The 25426-nt window shown below is 36.6% G+C and overlaps 3 protein-coding genes across 5 annotated transcripts; all 3 read left to right on the forward strand.

The window, feature by feature from the left end:
- The first annotated feature begins 261 nt into the window (after positions 1 to 261).
- On the forward strand, positions 262 to 10965 carry LOC119067248 (mitochondrial-processing peptidase subunit beta-like). The gene is given in 6 exon segments (XM_037170117.1): positions 262 to 356; positions 9112 to 9149; positions 9340 to 9494; positions 9564 to 10312; positions 10373 to 10579; positions 10651 to 10965. Coding segments are annotated over 6 exon segments (1410 nt in total). The 5' UTR covers positions 262 to 325; the 3' UTR covers positions 10881 to 10965.
- On the forward strand, positions 2132 to 7384 carry LOC119067249. Its single transcript, XM_037170118.1, has 2 exons — positions 2132 to 4428; positions 6186 to 7384. The coding sequence occupies exon 1, from the start codon at positions 3438 to 3440 to the stop codon at positions 4380 to 4382; it is 945 nt and encodes a 314-aa protein (XP_037026013.1). The 5' UTR covers positions 2132 to 3437; the 3' UTR covers positions 4383 to 4428; positions 6186 to 7384.
- A 10109-nt stretch (positions 10966 to 21074) lies between the features above and the next one.
- Positions 21075 to 24794, forward strand: LOC119067247. Of its 3 annotated transcripts, XM_037170115.1 has the most exons (8): positions 21075 to 21355; positions 21429 to 21597; positions 21694 to 21774; positions 21827 to 22150; positions 22214 to 22519; positions 23630 to 23772; positions 23803 to 24618; positions 24684 to 24794. In XM_037170115.1, the coding sequence occupies exons 1-8, from the start codon at positions 21279 to 21281 to the stop codon at positions 24739 to 24741; spliced, it is 1974 nt and encodes a 657-aa protein (XP_037026010.1). In that variant the 5' UTR covers positions 21075 to 21278; the 3' UTR covers positions 24742 to 24794. The 3 variants fall into 3 exon arrangements, with proteins under 3 accessions (XP_037026010.1, XP_037026009.1, XP_037026011.1); XM_037170114.1 differs by having other exon boundaries at positions 23630 to 24618; XM_037170116.1 differs by lacking the exon at positions 21827 to 22150 and having other exon boundaries at positions 23630 to 24618.
- Positions 24795 to 25426: the final 632 nt, after the last annotated feature.

The following is a 25426-nucleotide window of genomic DNA, read 5'->3' on the forward strand; positions in this document are numbered from 1 at the left end:
GCCAACTACAAATTGAGCGTAATGTTCGTCAAGAAATTCCAAACTCTTATCGTCTGGTTGAGATTTTGGTCAAATGAAAAGAAAAACTTTTTTTTTCCCAGTTATCCTATCAAATCAACCAATCAGTTGTAATCATTAAGTTACCTCTGTCCTACTCGTTTAAGACAACGAGTAGGAAAATTTGTGTGCCGCCAACATTTGAAATCATCAACTGTGTGTGAACAGCCAAACGGAATTAAACGGACAAATTTTTTTTTCTCTAACATCATCGAATATTGAGAATCAATCGTCTTGGAAGAAAAATATCTGATTGCAGCACCGAGAAATGGCATTCAGATTAGTGAAATTGTCGACAAATTACCTCCTTTAAGTCCCCGACAATTTTTGTGATGACAATTTTTGTGATGTCACAAATAATTTGTGACAACACAAAATATTTGTGACAACACAAATTATTTGTGACATCACAAAAATTGTCATCACAAAATATTTGTGATGTCACAAATATTTTGTGTTGTCACAAATTTTGAGCATCACAAAAATTTTGTGATGCTCAATTTTTGTGATGTCACAAAATATTTGTGATGTCACAAAATATTTGTGATGTCACAAAATATTTGTGATGTCACAAAATATTTGTGATGTCACAAAATATTTGTGATGTCACAAAATATTTGTGATGTCACAAAATATTTGTGATGTCACAAAATATTTGTGATAAATATTTTTTGTGATATTAGTGATATTAGAAAACGGAAAAATATGCGTTATTCGTAAATAACTGTATGGGGGTCAGAACGTTTAAATGTCAGTAGAGAAATGGGTAAAGTCGAGCACACAATTAAAAGTTAAACGAAAACCGATGTTATACAAATTAGAACTGTTAATTTTCATACAACGAGAACGAAGATAACTTAAGCTGCAATCGCACCTACACCGTTTACGTTTTAACAATGAAAAGTGGGAAGATCTTCCATTCGTTCGTAGACGGAATGCTAAACACCAAAATATGTGAAGGTTGTGACGATATATGGAATCAGACCAAAATATATGAAGCTTGTGACGATATATGGAATCAGACCAAAATATATGAAGCTTGTGACGATAGAATAAATCCGACCAAAATATATGAAGGTTGTGACGATATATGGAATCAGACCAAAATATATGAAGCTTGTGACGATATAATAAATCCGACCAAAATATATGAAGGTTGTGACGATATATGGAATCCGACCAAAATATGTGAAGGTTGTGACGATATAATAAATCCGACCAAAATATATGAAGGTTGTGACGATATATGGAATCCGACCAAAATATGTGAAGGTTGTGACGATATATGGACTCAGATCAAAATATATGAAGCTTGTGACGATATAATAAATCCGACCAAAATATATGAAGGTTGTGAAGTTATAATAAATCCGTTCAAAATATATGAAGGCTGTGACGATATATGGAATCCGACCAAAATATGTGAAGGTTGTGACGATATATGGAATCAGACCAAAATATGTGAAGGTTGTGACGATATATGGAATCAGACCAAAATATATGAAGCTTGTGACGAATTATGGAATCAGACCAAAATATATGAAGCTTGTGATGATATAATAAATCCGACCAAAATATATGAAGGTTGTGACGATATATGGAATCCGACCAAAATATATGAAGCTTGTGACGATATATAAAATCCGACCAAAATATATGAAGGTTGTGACGATATATGGAATCAGACCAAAATATATGAAGGTTGTGACGTTATAATAAATCCGACCAAAATATATGAAGCTTGTGACTATTTATGGAATCCGACCAAAATATATGAAGGTTGTGACGATATATGGAATCCTACCAAAATATATGAAGGTTGTGATATATTGATATATTGAATCCGACCAAAATATATGAAGCTTGTGACGATATAATAAATCCGTCCAAAATATATGAAGCTTGTGACTTGTGGCATTTCTAGAGACGACGGTAAAAGACCGGACGGTATGACTCTAATTTCATGGAGTCACGGTAAACCGATTTTGTGGGATGTAACCATTAGAGACACACTAGCTCCATCTTACATAAGTCAATCATCCAAAAAATCTGGATCAATTGCAGATAATGCTTGTGGTACCCCTCATGCCGAATGGCGATGAAAATATTCCACAATTTGCTGAATCGTTGAATTCTCAAATATTCGGAATCGAATATCATGAGAATGTGTTGTCCACGAAATCGCTATCGAGGTTGGACGGATGTGAAGTGCAATTGCACTCGCATCAATTTGCTGATAACGCAAAATAGGAAAATTGTGGAATATCAATCGTACCGAACGGTCGATTGCAATGAACATAGAAAGTCAGAAGTATTTTGTCCATCGGCTGGAAAGGTTGAATAGTTGAGAGAGTTATTCTGAACAAGTATATATATTGGACAAACAGGTGTTTGAAAAGTGATTTCGGGTCGTGCATAGAAGTGTTTACTGAATTTTACTAAATAAAATAAATATTTTGTGTCAACCACAAAGCATCGCATTCTTATTCCACCTATCAGGATTCGAATAATTGGATAGAGGAAATGAAGGATACGACAATGGCGCCCAACGTGAAAACCCCACGGTTAAATAATTTTGACATTCGCACATAACGCATATGTGATGAAGCCTATAAATATGCAGAATTCAATGAAGATATGTACAAATACCGGACAATTCTTATTTCGGTGACAGGTTATCGTTGAAAGATGGAAATTGTGTATATGTGCAATAATGTGCAATTCTTGATGTGCATATAAAAACAAAATATGAGAACGTTACGTGTATTACGTGTAATGTTACGTGTAAAGTAACCAGAAAGACAGTACACATAAACATGAATTCGCGCTTGAATTTGTTACCGTATGCATATTTCTATATGACATTAATCATGAATAAAGCTTGCATATGACGGGCAGTGTGTTGTTTATTTAAATGTGAAGGTCGGAAAACTAAAGCGGTGAAGAAATCTTAATAATAAAAAGGAAAATTTAACTCGGAGACTCAGTGAACTTTGACAGAAACGTTTGTGAATTTTATGGGGACTCGTCTCACAAGAATTTTAAATTGAAACTAGAATGAAAATGAGAACGGTGATGAATATACGTGTGTGAACCAACGATTATAAGAAGTCAATTGATGAAATTTTGAAATTCTTGACAAGTTTTGCGTTATATAGATACGATAGACATAAGTGGGAAAAAACTTAGAAGATGGTTAAATTGTAACGTGTTGAACTTTGAGGAGGTGGCTAGAAGATGAATGTAGCATGCACAAACGACGTGTAAGTTGTGAGACGAAACAATAAGATGTATCTGATAAACATGTGAAATTCAGAAGTGTTCGGGTCGATGAAACGAATTAGGGTATAAGCATAAATGCCTAAAACAATATTGTAAGAATGAGAAGTATTGTTGAGTTGATTGGAATAACTGACAAAATCATACCAACGTTCCCTGGTGAAAAATATACAGAGGCGGACTTACACAAGTTTTTAAAAGGATGTGAAATTGCGTTGGAGATAGGAAGACCCGAAGAGCAAGGAAACATCCTGGAATGTATTAAAAGGAAACTGACTGGAGAAGCTTATCTAGAAGTGAAGTATGAGAAGTGTGTGACGTATGGACAAATAAAAAAGCTGCTGATTTCGAAATATAAAAAACCATACTCATTCAAAGACTGTCAAAAAGATCTATGGAATTGCAAACAGGCACAGAATGAGAGCTTGGAATGCTTTTTACTGAAAGTGCAAACTCTTTATAGATTGGGTTGTGAAGCAGTCGAATCAGAATACCAAAATCAGCTTGAAATTGAATTCTACGACAAAATGTTGGAGAAAGAAGCCGTTTATGCAATGAAAATGGGTTTGTTGAGGACAGATATTACCGAGCACATGGTTTTACACTGTAGACCAGCACCTGACAACATCAAAGATACGATGAAACTTGCCCTGGAATATGAAAAAGATTTTGCGGAAATAATACCAAATGGGGTCAACGAAAAAGAACGGGCAGAAGCGGCGCCAAATACAGTCAACTGGAAGAACATGGGTCACACACAGGACTACTTGGAAGAATTATCGCGTTTGCGTCACGATTTGAAGTCAATGCTAGCTGAAATATACTCGTTGCGCAATGGGAACAAATTGAATGTTGTTAAGGAAGGATCGTGCGAAAGCGAGACTACACGTGAAACTATGAAAATCGCGAAAGAATGCTATATTTGCAACGAAAAGGGGCATGTTGCTAGAACATGTCCGAGGAGACTTCTATGTCGTCGCTGTGGGGGAGAGAAACACAACTTCAGAGGGTGCAAACGTAAAATAACTGACGATCAAAAATTGTGAGTGACGGGCCTGAGCTTATATAAATTGACTCGGATGAAAATGAAGGGTGAGTGTGAAAAAGACGGTGAGTTAGTATGTTGTCGTTCAAAATTTGTTTTCTCACTCATTCGTTGAAACGGTTTTGGTTTTGGTTGCTAGTAAAATAGAAATGAAACATCAGAGACAATAGCGCTCTGGGTACAAATTGATATTGTTCGAAGGATCGGTTAACGTACCTACGATAGCAAGGTGAAAACGTACTTGTTGCCGTAGGGTAATGATCCATAATGAAAATTGTTGGTGGAAGGATCGGTTAACGTACCTACGATAGCAAGGTGAAAACGTACTTGTTGCCGTAGGGTAATGATCCATAATGAAAATTGTTGGTGGAAGGATCGGTTAACGTACCTACGATAGCAAGGTGAAAACGTACTTGTTGCCGTAGGGTAATGATCCATAATGAAAATTGTTGGTGGAAGGATCGGTTAACGTACCTACGATAGCAAGGTGAAAACGTACTTGTTGCCGTAGGGTAATGATCCATAATGAAAATTGTTGGTAGAAGGATCGGTTAACGTACCTACGATAGCAAAGTAAAAAGGTACTCGCTGCCGCAGGATAATGATCCATGATAAAAATTGTTGAAAGGGTCGATGAACGTACTTACGATAGCAAGTTAAAAACGTACTTGCTAAGTAAGGTAATGATCCATGATGAAAATTGTTGAAAGGGTCGATGAACGTACTTACGTATGGACGTATGGCAAATATGAACTGTAAACGTTGGACACGAATGAGCATTGGAAAACAAATGTTGGTAAAACGACGAAAAAGTAGAAGTGGAAGAAATGGAGTTTGAATTTAATTGGGTTAACCCGCTGAGCTGAACTGGCAAAGGTATGAAAATGATGAAACTGTTGTCAGAACACATGAGACTGGGCTGAGAATAGTGGCTCGAAGAAACATGACATGATAGCCGTTACTAAATATGAGAATATGACAAATTCAAGGATGTTCCGTTGATACGAACAGCTTGTGGAAAAGGCCGTTGGGAAAATAATGTTGATACATCGGGTTCATTGTGGTCGAAATTCATGTTTAGTTGTATTTTTCAAGTTGTTGATTTTATATGTTTGAATTTGATTTAGTTAGATTCGAGTTTTGATTTTACTTTTTGTTCCCTCAGTAATTGCAAGATGAAATTGCTTTTTGTTATTTTGGATTGAAAAAGTTTATGTTTGGCAGAATTTTATCTTGCCATGTTTTGGCGTTGAGGTTGTTGATCCGACTTTCATTTTTGCAGATTTCGATTTGAAGTTCTGTTTTGTCTCGTATCGGGTTGAAATTTGTTGAGCTCGATATTATTTGTTGTAAATGATGAATGGATGGACGATTGAATCATATATGAAATCTTTGATTTGGGCATAGGAAAATGCATTTGTTTGGGAAAATGAATATTTGCGTTTAGATAAATTTTATGAATGAATGAATTACGCGGGTTGAATGATGATTGAAGTTGATGATATGAAGGCATTTTTTATGAAAGGTGAGACCTATAGCATACTGTGAATGAATGTGGCCAGGCCACGAGTGAGAAAAAGACGAATGCTTAAAACCTCAATGATGATGAGGTGATTTTAGAGATAGTTACTTTATCTTTACGCTTGGGTGAAAATGCATTGGGTATCCGATTAATTACAATGGGGAAATGATAATGTAAATGATATATTTCGTAGTTACAGCAAAACGGCCACTCGCTGTCGCAGTGTCACTATAATTTTTTTTTTGAAAATTCTTGCTTTATATATTTTTGATTTTATTTTAGAAACATTGACAATCTTTGAACAACATGGTCAATCACTGACTTACACAGTCACAAACATCGACAGTTTTAACCATGGACAGTCACCAACACCGACAGTCAATGGACAGTCACTAACATCGACGGTCGTAACCATGGACAGTCACTGTTTCGGCAGGCCTTGTATAAACTGGATGAGCGGGTAGACGAAACTGTTGCTCCTGAGACGGATTGAAACGCACGAGAAATGAGTCGAGACAACGAACACTATGAATATTGCACCAAGACAGCCCTAGCGGAATGAGCAATGGCTGTTGGACGGACCTGGGTCGAACCGATAAATTGACAAGTTGAGGATCGAAGACGACTGGAAGAGAGAGCAAGTAGTGAGACAAAACAAGATACAGTTCAACAAAATCGAGAGTCATGGTTGGTCAATTTGGTCGTTAGTCATAACTCATGGGCGCACAACGATTCGTCCAATTTGCAAAAATTCGGGGAACATACAGTCGGTGGTGATACAGGGAAATGGAATCCTGAAAATAACTGAAGCGTGCGATGTGGTGGTGGGCGAATCAAAATTGATGTTCCGGCGAAAAATCGACACTCAGGAGAGACAGATTGAGACAACACGCGTGATCGAGGTGGCACCGATACAACCACTATGGGATGAAAAATGGTTGGCAGACAGAGAGATGCCGCAGAGAAAGATCGATAAACTACGGGTAAGCTCGCATGCGGACTTATCTCGCTCTATCATTTCAGCCATTCATGAAACGGAACAGTTGGAAAACGATTGGCGTGACGAAACGATAATCCGAGAACACCAGGGACAGTTTGACCAGATCAAAAGCTACGGTTGGTCCATTTGGTCGTTGATGGCCTTTGTCTCAGTCCTTTTCATTATGGGGGCGGGTATCGTATGGTACATACGATGCCGAAGCACAATATTCCGGAGTGCCACGGAGGGAATACAGCGGATGCACGAATTGGCACGATCCAGGCACGATCCAGGGACAATCTTTCAATGGTTGAGGATTTTAGAGTAGGGTTGGGGGTCAAAATTTCTGATTTTTATAGTCATTTAAAATGTTTTTGATTTTTATAGTCACTTAGACTGTTACAATTATATTTGGGGTTTCATTTGGGGTCGTAGTTAGGACCATTTGGTCATTTCGAGTTTATATTTTTGATTGTATAGATTAAGAACCGATGTGAAAGCGCGAAATCACTTCTCAAAAACTTAGTCAAATGAGCGAATGGCTCAAGACAATATAGTAGAAGGTTGAAGAATGTGAGGAGAAGTATTGAGATGAAAAACTGTTATCCCGTTTGAACGATGATCTTATTTTTCTGAGGAGGGAGTATTGTGGTACCCCTCATGCCGAATGGCGATGAAAATATTCCACAATTTGCTGAATCGTTGAATTCTCAAATATTCGGAATCGAATATCATGAGAATGTGTTGTCCACGAAATCGCTATCGAGGTTGGACGGATGTGAAGTGCAATTGCACTCGCATCAATTTGCTGATAACGCAAAATAGGAAAATTGTGGAATATCAATCGTACCGAACGGTCGATTGCAATGAACATAGAAAGTCAGAAGTATTTTGTCCATCGGCTGGAAAGGTTGAATAGTTGAGAGAGTTATTCTGAACAAGTATATATATTGGACAAACAGGTGTTTGAAAAGTGATTTCGGGTCGTGCATAGAAGTGTTTACTGAATTTTACTAAATAAAATAAATATTTTGTGTCAACCACAAAGCATCGCATTCTTATTCCACCTATCAGGATTCGAATAATTGGATAGAGGAAATGAAGGATACGACATGCTGAAAGATTCAAGCATAATCATTACATATGTTTAAAAGAAAATTACTTATTTACACCTATTGCTTTTGAATCACTAGGCTGCATGGGTCCTGAAACAAATACATTTATAAAGAAATTAATGCGAAAAGCTTCTGGCGAACCACGATCAATGGATTACCTATTGCAAAAGGTTTCTATTGCAATTCAACGGAGAAACGCTAGTTGCATTTTGGGGACTTTAGGCCATAGTAGAATTGATGGTTTTTATTTATTGTTACTTTGTTTTTTGAAAAGATCGTTTTTTACTGGTTGCGCATTGCAGCCTTTTTTTCGTTTTTAAAAATAAAAATACAATCGGTTGTGACTTTTATTAATCAGATATGCTCAAAAAAGACTGCTCACAATAATGACGCCAGTAAAAAATAGATATTTTCAAAAAAAGCTTGTGACGATTTTTATTATGAATTGAAGTGAGCTACGAGCTTAAATTTGAGTTTCCCTGCGAAACCAGCATCTAGAGTATTTTTGTGAAAATAATTTTTTGGACATAACGTCGATGTCCACACACTTGCGCCGTTTAGAAATCCGTTTACGAACAAACAACAGAAGCTCTTTCCACTTTTCATTGTTAAAACGTAAACGGAGAACCAAACGGTGTTGCGTTTGTAGCTTAAGTTATCTTCGTTGTATGAAAATGAACAGTTCTAATTTGGATAACATCGGATTTCGTAGGTGTTGTCATTGTTATCTCAGAGTTGTTTAATTTTAAAATGTGTGCTCGAATTCACCCATTTTTCTAGTGACATTCAAACGTTCTGACCCCCATACCCCCGTTATTTACGAATAAACCATATTTTTCCGTTTTCTAATATTACAAAAAAATTTTATCACAAATTTTTAGTGATGTCACAAATATTTTGTGTTGTCACAAAAATTGAGCATCACAAAATATTTGTGATGCTCAAAATTTGTGACAACACAAATATTGAGTATCACAAATATTTTGTGATGACAATTTTTGTGATGTCACAAATAAATTGTGTTGTCACAAATATTTTGTGTTGTCACAAATTATTTGTGACATCACAAAAATTGTCATCACAAAAATTGTCGGGCACTTAAAGGAGGTGACAAATTTGCGTTCATTGTCTAAGGGAAGCAATGTAATCCAAGTGAGTGTCAAATAATTGACGGAGATCATTCTTTTCATGCGGAAAATCATGTGTTTTTGTGCAATGTCAATCGACGAAATTACGTAATTTGAAGTTAGAATTTCTGGTTCAAATTCCCAAACGTTGTCGAGACATTTCGTTGGCGATTAACGTTTTGTCGCCCAATTAATTTGTGTGCATTGCCTTACAGCGTTTCAAGTCAACCCATGCCGCCGATTTTAAGGCTGCCTTAGTCAATGTTCCAGCAACTCAATGTACTGAGCTAGACAACGGTCTACGAGTGGCTTCAGAAGATTCGGGAGCACAGACAGCTACTGTTGGTCTATGGATCGATGCTGGCTCAAGGTTTGTTTCCATCAGTTGTTTGTTTGCTTTCAACTCGAACGGCAATGTAACATTCTCGCATCATTGTAGGTATGAGGATGCAACAAACAATGGCGTTGCCCACTTCCTGGAACATATGGCATTCAAAGGAACGGCCAAACGCTCCCAAACCGACTTGGAATTGGAAGTGGAAAATATGGGAGCACATCTGAACGCTTATACATCTCGGGAGCAGACAGTGTTTTACGCAAAGTGCTTGTCCAAAGATATCCCGAAAGCGGTTGAGATCCTAGCCGACATCATTCACAACTCGAAGCTCGGCGAGTCCGAAATCGAACGCGAACGCGGTGTCATTCTACGTGAAATGCAAGAGGTGGAAAGCAATTTGTAAGAAGTTGTTTTCGATCATTTGCATGCTACAGCTTATCAAGCTACACCGTTGGGCCAGACAATTCTTGGACCATCAGCAAACATCAAGTCGATTGGCAAGGCGGATCTACAAAATTACATCGGCACCCATTACAAGGCGGCTCGTATTGTGTTGGCCGCTGCTGGTGGTGTCAATCACAACGAATTGGTTGGATTAGCTAAAAAAGAACTGGGCAAATTGGAGAATACATTCGATGGTGAGGTCCCAAAACTGACCGGCAGTGAAGTTCGTGTCCGTGATGATTCGATACCGTTGGCACATATTGCCATCTCCGTAGAAGGTTGTGGCTGGACCAATCAAGACAATGTTCCGTTGATGGTTGCCAATACGTTGATTGGAGCTTGGGATCGATCACAAGGCGGTGGCGTCAACAACGCATCCAGTTTGGCTCGTGAAAGTGCTGAAAATGGTGAGTACGTCTGGCACCTTCTGCTTCACATGGGCCCTAATGTTTTGGCTTCGGTTTCAGAGCTATGTAACAGTTATCAGTCCTTCAATACATGCTATAAAGACACTGGCTTGTGGGGCATTTATTATGTCTGCGATCCAATGAAGTGTGCCGGCATGTTGGCCAGCATTCAGAACGAATGGATGCGCATATGTACGATGGCGACCGACAATGAAGTCGATAGAGCCAAGAATTTGTTAAAGACCAACTTTTTACTGCAGTTGGACGGTAAGTTTTTTGTGATTTTCGTCACATTCGCTTTATTGACATCGTCATATCCACCCATTCCTCGTGAACAGGTACAACACCAATTTGCGAAGACATTGGCCGTCAACAGTTGTGCTATAACCAAAGGATTCCATTGCACGAATTGGAGAGACGAATCAACAGCGTTTCGGCGAAGAATATTCGCGATGTTGCAATGAAATACATTTATGACCGTTGTCCAGCTGTGGCTGCTGTTGGTCCGATTGAAAATCTTCCCGATTACAACCGAATCCGTTCATCCATGTTCTGGTATCGGCTGTAATTTTGATGCACTTGAAACCAACCATTACTATTTGTCAAATAAAAACAAAAACAAAAATTCTTAAACCGAAATAATTCATAAAAATTATTAAAATAAAAACCAAACAAAACGAACAACAGGGAATTTACCATTCACGTCTCATTCATTTTGCCAACGAAGGTGGCGTTATCTCGATGTCAGATCATCCTAGAATCTGTAGAAATGCTAACACTTTCATTTTCGGAACGAATTTTCGGGATTTTATTCACTGATGGGACATCCAGCTCATTAGCACAGTTAGATCAGGTTCAATCTTAGAGCACAAATTCACAACCTGTTGAATGCCACATCTTGCTCGAGTAATAATTTTCTTTTCTCAGTTCTTCTTTACGCTGTTTTGGAAGCGGTCATTACGATGGAAAATGAGAAAAACCCAGCCCAACCCGAAACCAGCCTAATTCAATTTTGTCGGGCTCTGGTGCGGGTTGAGTCGTTGTTGTCGTTGTTGAGTTTCGAGCTTGTATTTGAGTGCTACGTACGACGTGTTGTGTAAATTTGTTCTCGCTTCGCTCGTATATTATGATGATGACAATGGATTTTTCTGAAAGTGTTTTTGTCTTCTTATAAGAGGATTGTGTCTACGAACACACTTTTTGGAGGATCTCAATAGAAATTTTGACAAGTTTGTATTTTAAATGCCTGCCGTAGTAAATATTAGAAAATTAGGCCCTTTTTTGAGATAACCACACCTTTGTTAGGTTAAGCAGAAGGTTGCTTGGTCGTATGTTCACTTCTGATAGGAAAACAAAAAGTGAAGTAAATATTTTCGTCAATTTTTACGTTAAAAATAACCGAAGCGATAAGCAATCTTGCTTTTTGATTAACGTAATGTGGAATAACCTTTGCCAACTTTTGCCTCTGCGAAAGTTCTTGCTGTTGGCATTTACACCAATTTTTCATTGTGATCTAATATTCTGTAAATTAAACGAGCCCACGCTATAATTTACGAAACAACTTAATATGTTGATGTACCGTTCTATTTACCTATTATTTTCCTCACTATTTGGACCATTTTAATCCTACACTCGCGTAACTGTGTCGACGAAAAATTATTTTTGTCTCAGTTTTGTTAAACTTTTTTTTTTTTAAATAAAGATGTCATGACATCAGCCTACCTGTTGTTAATTGTACCTGGATGAGCACAACAGTTATTGTACGTCAGAGAAATTTATATGGGCGTTTGCTTCAGCTGATCGATTCATACAAAGAGAACTGATAATAGTTGCGGGTGGAACAGCTGCACGCATGCGTTTTAGGGTATGAGACGTTTGGTTTGCACGAGTGGATCAGCTGAAGTGAATTTCTATTAAAACTTCACTGATGTCCGGCACTGTATGACAAGGTTGAGTGTTTTCGTTTCAAAATAAGGATCGAAATTAGGTCAGGTGGATCTGTGTGAATTGTCCTGAAACCTGAGGACTAATTAAAAAGGCTGTCAGGTTTCAGCTTGTATGGAAATTTAGGTGTACTTGTCTATGGAAAATGAAGTTCATTTGAGTTCACGTATTGATTTCACGAAGACCTGAACCTGTTCTAAATCTGGTCAGACATTTACAGATTCATGTCAGGTATGATTCCGAGTCTTATTTCAAACATCTTCCCTTCAAAGAACTACCGGTTTTTCGACACAGAAAAGATTCAGTCTACTAGACAAGTAAGCAACTTATTACAGTTGGTAAGATGAAAACCGACCTGTTGAACAATGGGAACAATGAAAAAAAGTTAAACAGTCATGTGCGTCCACAATGAACACCTTAATTAAAATATTACTTAATTTGTAGGCAACGAAAATATTCATGTCTTGTACTTTATATACCCCAATCGAGGTCAAAGGTGTCTGAAAAATAGTCCGACATAAATTACCATCACCGCACACATAACAACAAAACAAATTGTAACGAAGCATTTCAGCGATCGCAATAGAACGCAATATAAAACCGTAACTCAGTGTGCAAAAACGTAATATCTCCTACGAATTTGAAATAGAGAAAAAATTATTCCTCATCCTATTTGCATACTACACACCACACCCTCTGAATACAATTTTCGAATAATTAAAACTCTTTCAACATTTTAATTGATGCCAATTTATTTAATTAATGTCTAACACTGCACTCGTTTTTCGTAATTCCCATATTACCAGTACCATACCCAGTTTACACATTTTCCCTTTTGTAATCCACAAACTCAAGTTTTCAGATTCTGTGCTATTAGGTCATCTCATGAATTGTTTTTGGAATGATAAACATAACTTCTGCACGAAGATACAATTATACACTTCAAAACTGGTAATATATAAAACTAATGTAGACAGTGTCGTAGGTACGTACGTACATCGTATATACTGTGGGGGGTTGTGTGTATAAATAATATGTGAAGTTTCAAGACGTTGAATAATTATTACAGTCAGAGGCCGTGAAATTTCAGCAAGAAATTTGCTTCAGCTGCTTCAACACATACAATCTGTTTAAACTTGTTTATAAGGCCGAAGCTGCTACACGCACGCGCATGGTATTGGTAAAAACGTATAAAGACGTATGAACAGTTTTGATTGTTTGTGCGGATCAGCTGAAAAACATCTGAAGCAAATTCATGCTGAAATTTCACTGCCTCCGACTGTATAGTTATTTAGAAACATTGTGTAGATGTGTAGTGCATATATATCCATAAACATCATCTAGTATCCAGTGTGATTAAATGGTAAACTCGTTGAAGGGAAATTTTTAATTGAAAGAACTTGAGCTTTAAACAGTTAGTCACGTCTGATGTTGATATGCGCTGATGTACAACCATTGGAATTCGAAAAATTTTAATTTCAAAAAGTGTATTTTTCCCAGGCAGGTTTGCGGGTGTGTAAATATGTATATGTATGTGTGGTGGCTCTTATGAATATTAAAAGTTGGTATTTGTAGTCCCAAGATAATTGAAGTAGAGTGAAATAATGAGAAAATCGCTCCGTTTTTTCCATTTCACTGTCCATGAACTTTTAATTTTTCGTGTGGAAAAGACGATTTCCTTTTTAAATTGAATAGAATTTGCAATTGGAGCAATCATTGCAAGTGGAAGCATTAACGTCTCGGTTAATCCATTTAACATAAAAAAAACCTTCCGATAGCAAGCAATAACAATTGATTAATGGTCTTTGCGCTGCCATAAAAGATATATTACTCCAAAGGAAAGTGATATATTTAGAAAATCAACCTAGAAATCAACCATGCATATTACAATATTACTCGTACATTGTGTGACGGAATATCTAATTTACAACATATATCACCACTTCGGGAATAAGGCAAAATGGAAATTGATTTTCATCCCTTAGAACTTTCGAATCGAAGATTATTTTCGATTGAAAGGAATGTTGAATTGTTGATGGAAATGAGTTCACACCAACGTACTCTATATACATATGTATTTATTCCATGCGTGCCGATACGTAGCGGCATCGGGGTTCGGTAATTAAATTTTATCAATCCACTTGAAGTGAAAATTGGTCGTGCGTTACTAATTGCACGATTCTGTTTCCTATTCTCATGAGGGTAAAATCTGTTCCACATTTGAAGTTGCACCACTTGTATGTTATTTTATGTATTGGGACGTCTCTTTCAATACGACTATACATTGTGGAGAGTTAGATGAATTAGATGTTAATATTAAAATCGCATCAGTTTTTATCATCTCAGTGAGATAATGTGATGAAACACTGATAAAAAAATTTACGTCCAGTATGTATGAAATGGCTGGCAGACAGCTTCATTTCTGCCTTACGTCGGATATGTATATTCCAACGTCTAACATGTATATCGTACACGTCCGACGTATAGTCATATGTACTGCTCGTGACTATTCGTGTCACTCGTATGTTTGTACGTCGAACATGTACGATATACTTGCCAGACGTTGGAATATACATATCCGAAGTAAGGCAGAAAGGAAGCTGTCTGCCAGCCATTTCATACCTACTGGATGTATGTTGACGAAATTTTTTTATCAGTGAAGAATTCCGTTGATACTTACACTGGATTTGATTGACGTTACAATTATTTTTTTTCTCCTCTCAACACGAAATGTTTTCAAGTTCGAAAAATCAAACGCAAAAGAAAAAACATCATAGTTTTTAATAGGCTTACGTCATTGACCATTGCCATATTGATGAGAAATTTCGCAGTTACACGAAATCATCTCTCATCCCAGTCTTGTGACAATCGAGCTTCAGTTAAATTAAAATTAAAGTAAATAAAAATTACTTGCAAGCCACTCGCGCTTTTTTTTTTCAATTTTATTTTTTGCTTCGATGACGTAATCTTATTATAAGTTTTGTGTCAAAAGTTCGGACTTCTTTTGCTAGTTTGTAAATTTCTGCTCTTTGTATAAGGAAAATACCACTAAAATAAACTATAAATTTAATAAACAAAAATGCTGCATAGTTCTGTTTTTCAACGCACGCTGTCAAAGAATATCTGTGAATTTTACTTGCTACATCAATTTGGCTTTACTTGGGCATCGTCGATCCTAAATTTCGAAAAAAGAACATTAATCTTGCCTGATTTGAATTTTTCGTGACTGGCAGTAATGAAAAATTGTAGTAACATAATGTCTATGATTGAAGCTGTCTCAATCTTATAATGTGAATTCTTATCCTATTAAATGATTGGATTGGATAATTGCATGTAGAAAACATAAAAGAAAATTGATTCCAAAAATGTTCAGTGCCTACATTCGCGACAATATTTTCACGAAATTTCTCAAAATTTCGTGATTTTCTCAAATTTTCTTAAATTTTCACAAAAAAAAAATTTGTGAAAATTTGAGAAAATCACGAAATTTTGAGAAAATTCGTGAACATATTTTTGCGAATATAGGCATTGAAAATGTTAGTCTGAAATTTTCGTCGTAGCACAACCTCTACTCAAAATTGTTATTAGAAACGTTTCCTTCGGTGACTCGTATACATAGCATCTTTTTGCTACTACTTTTTGCTAGGAAATGAGCCTAACGGAACGTTATAAGTAGAGCTCAAAGTAGTTTAGCTCATTTAGTGGTGTAAACAAAAGGAGTAATAGATGTAAAATAGATGTAGAAATAAAGGAATTTTCAGCGAAGCATCGATTACTTTTAAAATTACTCTCATTTCTCATAACTGAACACAAAATCCACTATTTATATTGCTCCTTAAAGTGAAAAAGACACAACAACCAAGGTTAAACATAATAATAAGACTTTGATATTTTTCCATTTATTTCAATTTACAGATAGAAAACCGTAGCAGTATAATCATATATTTATACTTAAACAGACATTAAATTATTTGCTAAACTTAGTATTCTGATGAAGCTTTTTTTATTATTATTATGTTATCGACAGTGGCGGCAAAAACAATGAGCATTAGTAGGACACCTCGATTTGCCACACATAACTAATGGCATACGATTAAGGTTTATGAACTATATTGGTAAATGTTTGACTTAGGTCGGTAGAGGCGCCACAAATTTTTCGTTCTTTGCGTTCTAATTTCTTATTCGCCTAGTCGGTTGGCCTGTAGAGGCGCCACATTTTTTTATAGTACTTCAATCTCACTGGACTATTTTTTTGTGTAACAACTTCACATTGATTCATTCCCATGAAATGTCACAACAGTGAAGTTTGTTCATGAAAAAATAATTCAGTGACAGCAGTCTTTTTATGAAGAAAAGTACTAAATTGCAATAGATTTTATCCTTAGTTTCTAAACTCTATTCTCCTATAAAATGACTTCTCTCTGGTTCACAAAAAAAAATCAAGCATTTTAAAGCATTCTACTTGTCAATTACGCGTCACTCGTCAAATCGCCAACTGCTGCCTGATTTACTTTACTGATGTCAACAGATTAAGTAATAACTATTCTATCATCACGGCAGAGTAAAGTAAACCAGACAAGAGCGGTTCATTTTTGGAAAGTCAAAGAAGGGACCTAATACACCACATGAAAATGAAATCAAATGAACACTGAAATCAAGCCATCGGACCGGGAACCGGTATGAAACAGCTTTACTATGGAAATATGATGTCGTTAAGACGAATCTACACATGGCTAAATTGTTGCCTACTTTTCGGGGCAAAATTATTATTATTTTGATGATAATTTTGGACTCGAAGTCTTTTTCGAAAAAGTACGACCATCGTTTGGTGTTAAAATGAGTTAGCTCTCAGCAAAAATTTAAATGTTTGCGGTGATGTAACCTCAGTCCGAGAAAACTCAGTATTTCGTACTTTTTCGAAAAAGACTTCGAGTCCAAAATTATCATCAAAATAATAATAATTTTGACCCGAAATGTAGGCAACTATTTAGCCATGTGTGGATTCGTCTTAAGCTGCCATAAAATTACGGTATGGCGTTGAAGAGATTACAGTGCTTAGAAAAACACAAACCAAAAGTAATTGAAGTGATCGATCGCACAATTAAAGAATATCTACAGAAAGGTTACGCCATTAAGTTAACGGACGAAGACATTCGAGCATCACATCTCCAAAAAAGCCAGATAAGGTCAGAGTTGTATTCGATGGGGCAGCCAAAGTCAATCAATGAAAGTCAATAGCGTGTCACTCAATTCATCCATCGGTAGAATATTAGCTTACCGATACACCGAATAATTCAAATTTTAGGCACACATACGGCGTGAATCAATGTGTGACAATGTGACATAGTTTCTATTTAAGGATTGTGGTGGTCATGACTCGATCGTTGTTGAATTGATTCCCATAATCTTCTCCCATTTTCAACAAAATAAATTTTTAACGTTACGTTACAAGCGCTTTTAAGCTGCATATGACTGACTCGCGAACTTTTACACGCTCGATTAATAATCTATATTTTTGCCTGCTACAACTCGCGAAATTGCCTAAAATCTACCGTCTACCCCAGAGATACGTCAAAAATATTACACGAATTTTGATTTTGAGTAGGAAACCTCCGATGGCCTGTAGAGGCGGCACATTTCTTTTTTCAGTACTTCATTCTTTATGCTCTACACTCGAAGAAATTTAGTTTTCGGGTTTTCCAGAGATATTAATCTTATTTAACCCACACTTTATCCCACAACAATGGAATCCACAAATTTAAATTTAGTTAACACAGCGGTCACAATGATGGCGCTGCAGTCACGATTTCAAAAAGTGATATATGGTGGCTAAACTAAATTTTGGTTTTAGCTACATTTTCGCTTGGTTTTTAATTATTACATTAGGATTCTAAATTAAGAATATCTTTATGCAATATAAAACGTTTGAGTTTGAAAAAAGAGGTTTTGTATCAGTGAACAATATAGGAAAACGTTCAGTACGTCTCAACAAACAAGAGAACGTAAAACATATTTGTACATTTAGCCACCCTACGTCCGTCATAGCTTCTATTGTCTTCAAAAACATATTGTGCGCTTGTCATGATATGTAGTTATCAGAAGTTTGTTTATTTATGTGTCTCATCTAAAATGCTCGCCAGCAAAATTTTGATCATTAAATTCAACGGCAAAATTGATCTAAATGTTAAAATAATTGTGAATAAAAGTGAAGTTACTGTGGTTTTGTTTTCTCCTCATAAAGGAATTTGCATCAACTCGATGAAAAGTGCGGAGCACCATTAGAAAAAAAACTTGTCGCTTAAGAATGATCAAAAAGTTGCTGGACGCAGTAGGTCCAACTAATGCTTTGCAGGATATAGAATAAAAATTAGAGAAACACCAAGAGCCGTCCATCTGAAATCTTCATCATCATCATTTCAAGTGAGGCTTTTTTTAAACGAAACGGAGGTTCGCTCTCAGATTTGGATCGGAACAACATTCTTTTTCGCTAAAGCTCGTAGCCGTCGTGAATCAAGATTCCCGTGAAGAATCGCCAAAAATAAAAAATCGGCAAGGTGTGAAGAAACGCCGACAGAAACAAATAATGATAAATTTGTCTTTGTTGCGTTTCTTCACACTTTGGCAATTCTTCGTGGTGATTAAACAAATCAACCACAATGATTTTGTTCAATCCTTGGAAATTTATCCTTTTACGAAAGGTATCGTATTTGGCGGTATTTGTTCGATGCTAGTGAATCTATCCTTTTATAAAGGTTACGAAATGCTGCCTGGTTCGATCCTAAGGAAACTCTTATTTTACGTCAGGTAAAGTAAAGGCATCTTGTTCGATACTGGGAAATTCATACTTTAACGAAAGATCCCGAGGAAACTATCATTTTACGAAAGATAATGTAAAGACATTTTAAAAACGTATTTTTACACTTTGGCGTTTCTTCACACTCTGGCGATTTTTCTCTTCTTAACACTCTATCGATTCTTCTTGGCAATTCATCATTATGGTTGATTATGGTTGATTCGAAAACTCAACAAGAAAAATCGTCATATTGTGAAGAAAAACCAAGAAATATCGCCCAAGGATCATAGAGAATTGAAAATTTGTCTTTATGGCGTATCTTCACACTTCTGAGACTTTTCTTGATGATTTAACAAATCAACTAAATATGATGAATTGTCAAGAAAAATCGCCAAAGTGTGAAGAAACTCCAAAATATGACAAATCACCAAATAATACAATATTGTAGATTTGACTTTGACGATACTTCAGTGCTGTGTGGATGGATACACTTCCAGAAGATTTTTTTTTTAAAGCAACACTTAGTCCAACTTTCTATTTATTTACTGTACCGCATATCATATAATTCCTCTTGTGTTTATCTGTGTTCTACGAAGCCAAAATATAATTTCGGACTACAAGTAAACCGTCTCGACTGTCCAGTAGTTATTTTCCTAATGAATGCAAAAAGGCTATTTCAACACTAGTTAGGAAAACATAATTTTTATGTGAATGTTTCTGAGGTTTTCCATCTTAATATTTTCATGAAGTTACAAATGATCCACAGAAAATTTTATTACTCTAGAACGAGGTCGGAAATACAATAAAATAAATAGAAAACCGATTCGGAAATTGTACTTCTGTTTGATATTAAAATTCTTTGGAAATCGTAACAGCAAGCATAACTGCATGAGCAGGCATTTATAAATCATGAACTTTGAAGTTCGTCATATTCATATTCTTATCTTATTCCTGGCCAGATTCTGTTTTCATGATTGAGCTCAATCATGAGCTTCACTTATACAAAGAGTTGAATTTATTTACTATGCCAAATTGTAATTTTGCAAAAAGAATGTTCCGAATGATACAAGCGAACTTCCGTTTCGTTTAAAAAAAAAAGCCTTTAGTTGAAATGATGATGATGAAGATTTCAAATGGACGGCTCTTGGCGTTTCTCTAATTTTTATTCTATATCCTGCAAAGCATTAGTTGTAGCTACTGCGTCCAGCAACTTTTTGACCATTCTTAAGCGACAAGTCTTTTTTCAAATGGTGCTCCGCACTTAACATCGAACTGATGCAAATTCCTTTATGAGGAGAAAACAAAACCACAGTAACTTCACTTTTATTCACAATTATTTTAACATTTAGATCAATTTTGCCGTTGAATTTAATGATCAAAATTTTGCTGCCGAGCATTTTAGATGAGACACATAAATAAACAAACTTCTGATAACTACATATCATGACAAGCGCACAATATGTTTTTGAAGACAATAGAAGCTATGACGGACGTAGGGTGGCTAAATGTACAAATATGTTTTACGTTCTCTTGTTTGTTGAGACGTACTGAACGTTTTCCTATATTGTTCACTGATACAAAACCTCTTTTTTCAAACTCAAACGTTTTATATTGCATAAAGATATTCTTAATTTAGAATCCTAATGTAATAATTAAAAACCAAGCGAAAATGTAGCTAAAACCAAAATTTAGTTTAGCCACCATATATCACTTTTTGAAATCGTGACTGCAGCGCCATCATTGTGACCGCTGTGTTAACTAAATTTAAATTTGTGGATTCCATTGTTGTGGGATAAAGTGTGGGTTAAATAAGATTAATATCTTTGGAAAACCCGAAAACTAAATTTCTTCGACTGTATTTTCTGGTGAAATAAATGTGCTCCTGGTAAAATCCAGTAAATGTCGTAGCAGCGTAGGGTTGAAAAAAATAGAGCACGTAAATTAGTAATTTTGTGTCGAAATGTACTATAGACGTAATAGAAGGATTCGAAAATCTATTACATTTGTGCTTGAGTTTATATTGACAACATTATCAGCCTCACACGCATACACAGCGCATGTAGGATTCAAAAATACAGAAGTTTTAACAAAAAGGTGTTGCAGTTGACTCATTTGATTGTCAATTAGCAAGGCTAAAAAAAGTGAGCACGTGAAGGGTTAAAATTGGCATTCTTTTTTTGTTAGCCGCAGCGAATATCCACTACACATTACACAAAATCACGAGCAGAAATGGTTTCTAAATGTTCAGTGTTATCGTGTAATATAAATTCCGACAAAAAGGCACATGATGTGGTCTCGTTTTTTGAGTATGCAAACTTGTAACCTAAAATTCTTTTTTTTTTTTAAATAAAGTTTCGTCTTCCCTAAACGTTCAACCAGATTTCCATCCACACCAACAAGGAAACAAAATTGGTTGGATTCTATTGGGAGGTCATTTTTTAAACCGTTAAGATCGTCTCGGGTTTGTTCCCAACATTTTGATGGCAAATATCTCGTTCGGACCGGAAACGAAGTGGTTTTGAAGAAAGACGCAGTTCCATTTTCTTTGGTAATTTATACAACCAGACATTATCCTTCCGATTGCTTCGGTTTATTGATCGAAAAGAGAGTGCTCACAATAACTCTCGTGTTTTTACGTCCGTAGAATTCAGCTCGAAAATCAACGCACAGACTTACGCTCAATTCGTCCAGAAGTTCCGATGAAAACGTTTTATTAAACAACAATGTGAGTTCTATTTTGTGTTCGGAATGTTTCAACTCAAATTATCGAATTGTAGAAAAGGGGACAAGACACCAGTATGACTCCAGGACCTTCAATTGGAGTAAAACGGCCACGTCGCAATCTGGCTAATCTGGCTAACGTCGAAGAACAATCCCCTGAAGAGCCTGACAATACCATTCGACGACAACGTCGTGCAGTTGTTATTCTTAAAAGGATAGCTGAAGCTAGCGACGCTCAACAAAATAACTCTGCATCGAAAAGACCGAAAACGGGAGTACCACTCATCTCCAAGAACCAGCCAAGCGTCGAAAAACGTTCCACTAAAACTACGTTAAATGCATCCAAAGGATCCGATGGAAACGTTTTATTGAGCAACAATGTGAGTTGTGTGTATGTTTGTTGTTCTAAGGAAAGGCCTTTAACCCACACAATTTATTACTAGAAACAGGGACGCACTGCCAACAAGAGTGAAGAGCTAATAATTAGTGAAATGAGACCACGACGAAATACAGTTTTCATGGGTCCGTATAACTTTGGCATAAGAAATCGAGCTGCAACCTCCACCTCTCAGAATCAATCAAGCATCGAACAGCGATCTACTGAAAAATCATTTCAGCGTAAACGAAAGACAGCTGTTGCAGCTGTTTTGACTCCAAATGAATTTGGTAAAGAGAACCAAGTTGCAGCCTCCACCCCTGGGAATCAACGACAACGCAATTCAGTTACCACTCCGAATAACGTTGACACTATATCCGTTGTAGGTTGGACAACGGCAGTCACAGAGAACGGACGTGTTTATGCGTTGCTCTCTAAAAGTGTTTCTTTTGTGTGGCTGTGTGTGAATTCATTTTCGATTTTGTCTAATTTCTGTGCCAACTTTTACGGCTTTGGTGTTTTTATTTTGCTGTAATGTTTAAATGGTGAAATTATTTTAAAGGTTTTATTAACGAAGTCAAAGTGTTGTTCTCGTAGGTCATTTTCTCTTTGATCAATAAAGTCGTTCTCGCCTCATTGTGCGATATCAACAATTGTGTTATTTCCTTTGTTATTTAACATGTGCTTCGTGGCGTCGGTTTACGGATTAACAATCGACTCTACCAGAAGCTAATGCTAAATTACGTGCTCGATTAATGTACGAAAATGACACATTGCCGTATGGCATCTGGCAGTCAATTTTAGTGCAGGTAAGGTACAAACGCTTCGGGTTCTCATTTGACACCCCAAAACCACATAGCAAATTTTTACAAATTTGCTGTGGTACAATCCCAAGATACAGAAACTATCTTGTACTCCAAAATGACCGCGAGGTTTAACAGATCTATTGATTGATACGTTGTATGGATGTCAAGGGATATGACGAAATACGAATCATTCAAACGCTACAACCTGCAACGCCAGAACGAGTTCAGTCACATGGTGGCATGGCGATTTATACGAAGAGGCAACTCATGGCCTATGGTGATTAGACACTTGCTATTACCTAAAACTAATAGCCGTAACCGTAACAAAGTCGGAAATATCAAAAAACCCAACATTCGCTTTCTCCATAAAAGAAACCATATCGACATAATGTCAATAGTAGAAAGAGCTACAACATGACAATGTTGATAGCGCCATCTTTGGGAAAATGTACAGGTCAATTAGTGATGGTTGTGGTATTCGCATACCACCCACGGCTTGGAGAATTCACAACGTATGGGACGTTAACACACGGTCGATTTGTGAACAATCTAAGTCGGGAGAGATATGATGTAAAATCACAGTCCATATGATCAAGAGACTTGTACAATAGCACAACAGGCCCATCTGAGGCTTAGGTGCTGGGCTTACACCCTCCCATCTAATCTAATCTAATCTAATATCCGTTGTACGTCGCGACACTCCACGGCCTTATCGTCTATCGACAGAATCCAAGAATCAATTTTCCGTCGAAGAACGTTCGTCTATACAGTCAAACCTTATGATCCAACAACAACCAGTGACTTCAAGCAACAATGGGCGAACGCGTGTGCCGAAAGTAACGAAAAAATCAGCACTGATGCCAATCAGCATGAACCAGCTTAGTATCGACAAATTTTTCAGTAAAAAGGCCACGTCAATAAGCCAACAAGATGTCATTGTCGAACCTGAAGCATTGAAAAGAGAGGATTGCGTTTTTGGTTGGACTTTAATAGGACCACATGCGGTGCCTTACATATTGCATAATTCGGAAAAATTCTGTTCTCTAAGGATTCTGGAAAAATCTGCTTTGGCCAAGTACAAAAAGCGAACCACCAAAATCGGAGAATGCAGTGAAAATGTGGAATACTTCCCTCTGTCTTTGGTTCAATGTGAATTATTGAATGAGATAAACTTCAAGCACTGCGACGGTGCATACGGCAAGGAAAGGTTCTCGATGAAAGATAAATTGGTTCGACTGAGCGATGCCTGCAAGTATTACACCTTCGTTGACCTTTGTCATCAGCCTTTGATGAAAGGTATACGAGTACAATCGGACGGTTTGGAATTTGGTTTCACCTTAGTCAACAAAAAGTCATTTATTCCGTACGTACTTCTAAGGGAACGGAAATACATCCCATTGCGTTACTTGCATTGTGATGAAAGAGTCTTCGATTTGTTGAAAGGAAAATCTCGGATATTGTCCGATGACGACGCATTGTATTTGAAGTTTTGTTGCAAATTTGAACGAAATTCTAAGGTTTATGATGATCTTGATGACGACATTGAAGTAATAGATTTTGCAGAGATTCGACAATTGGCTCCACCTAAGACAAAGTTCACGGATTGTTGGCCAGCAGACAAAATAAATTATACTTTGCAACTGGTTATGACGGTGACAGGGATACGGTAAGTGGAAAGAACATTATTAATGAAAACGATTTTGTCTGACAGCGATTTATTGTTCATTGCAGTTTTGAATCGGTCAGGAGGAATGCGATTAAGGAGTTGGAGGCGAAAATAGATGATTAAATCTTTTTAAATAATTATTATGAATTTAGCAATAAAAGTATTGATTAGTAACAGCAGTAATACGTATGTTTCTTATGAATTTAGTGGCTTCTTTACACTTACATTTACACAACATGTACTTCACAAATGGTTTTCATGTGAATCCGAAAACTTACATGTCCTGATTCTAGATCACGACGACAAAAAATTCTAGTAAGTCAGGATCCCGGTTTTAAATTAAGTGGGAATTACCGAGCGGGTAACAACTATTTTTGGTTTTTCTTGACTTTTCCTGACTTTCTCTTGATTTTTTTTTTTTCATTTTTTCCCGATCTGGTTTAATGTTATGGTAAAGCGTATTAAGAGTATTAATTCTTTGGGAATTAAGCTAATGCAAGTGAGGTACATATATTCATCTTTCTCGAACCATTGCAATTCCCATGGGCATGGGCAAGGTCCAGATCCAGAACAGACCCATTTTAAAGAAGCTAACGCTATGGTCTCTATCATACCTACTGAGTAACTAGTTTGCAGTGTAGCGATCAGAGCTGTCTTTTACATGAAAGACTCGCAGTGGTCTCGTCCACCGAAACGCCCCTGACAATCACAAGTTGTTTTAACTCTTCACTTTACGTCCACTTTTACCGTAAACTTTCCAATAAAAATTTTCACCACACAGAACAGTAATTGATGCGAAAATTAGTGG

This window comes from Bradysia coprophila (genome assembly GCF_014529535.1).
Source record: "Bradysia coprophila strain Holo2 chromosome X unlocalized genomic scaffold, BU_Bcop_v1 contig_12, whole genome shotgun sequence".
Lineage (NCBI taxonomy): Eukaryota > Metazoa > Arthropoda > Insecta > Diptera > Sciaridae > Bradysia > Bradysia coprophila.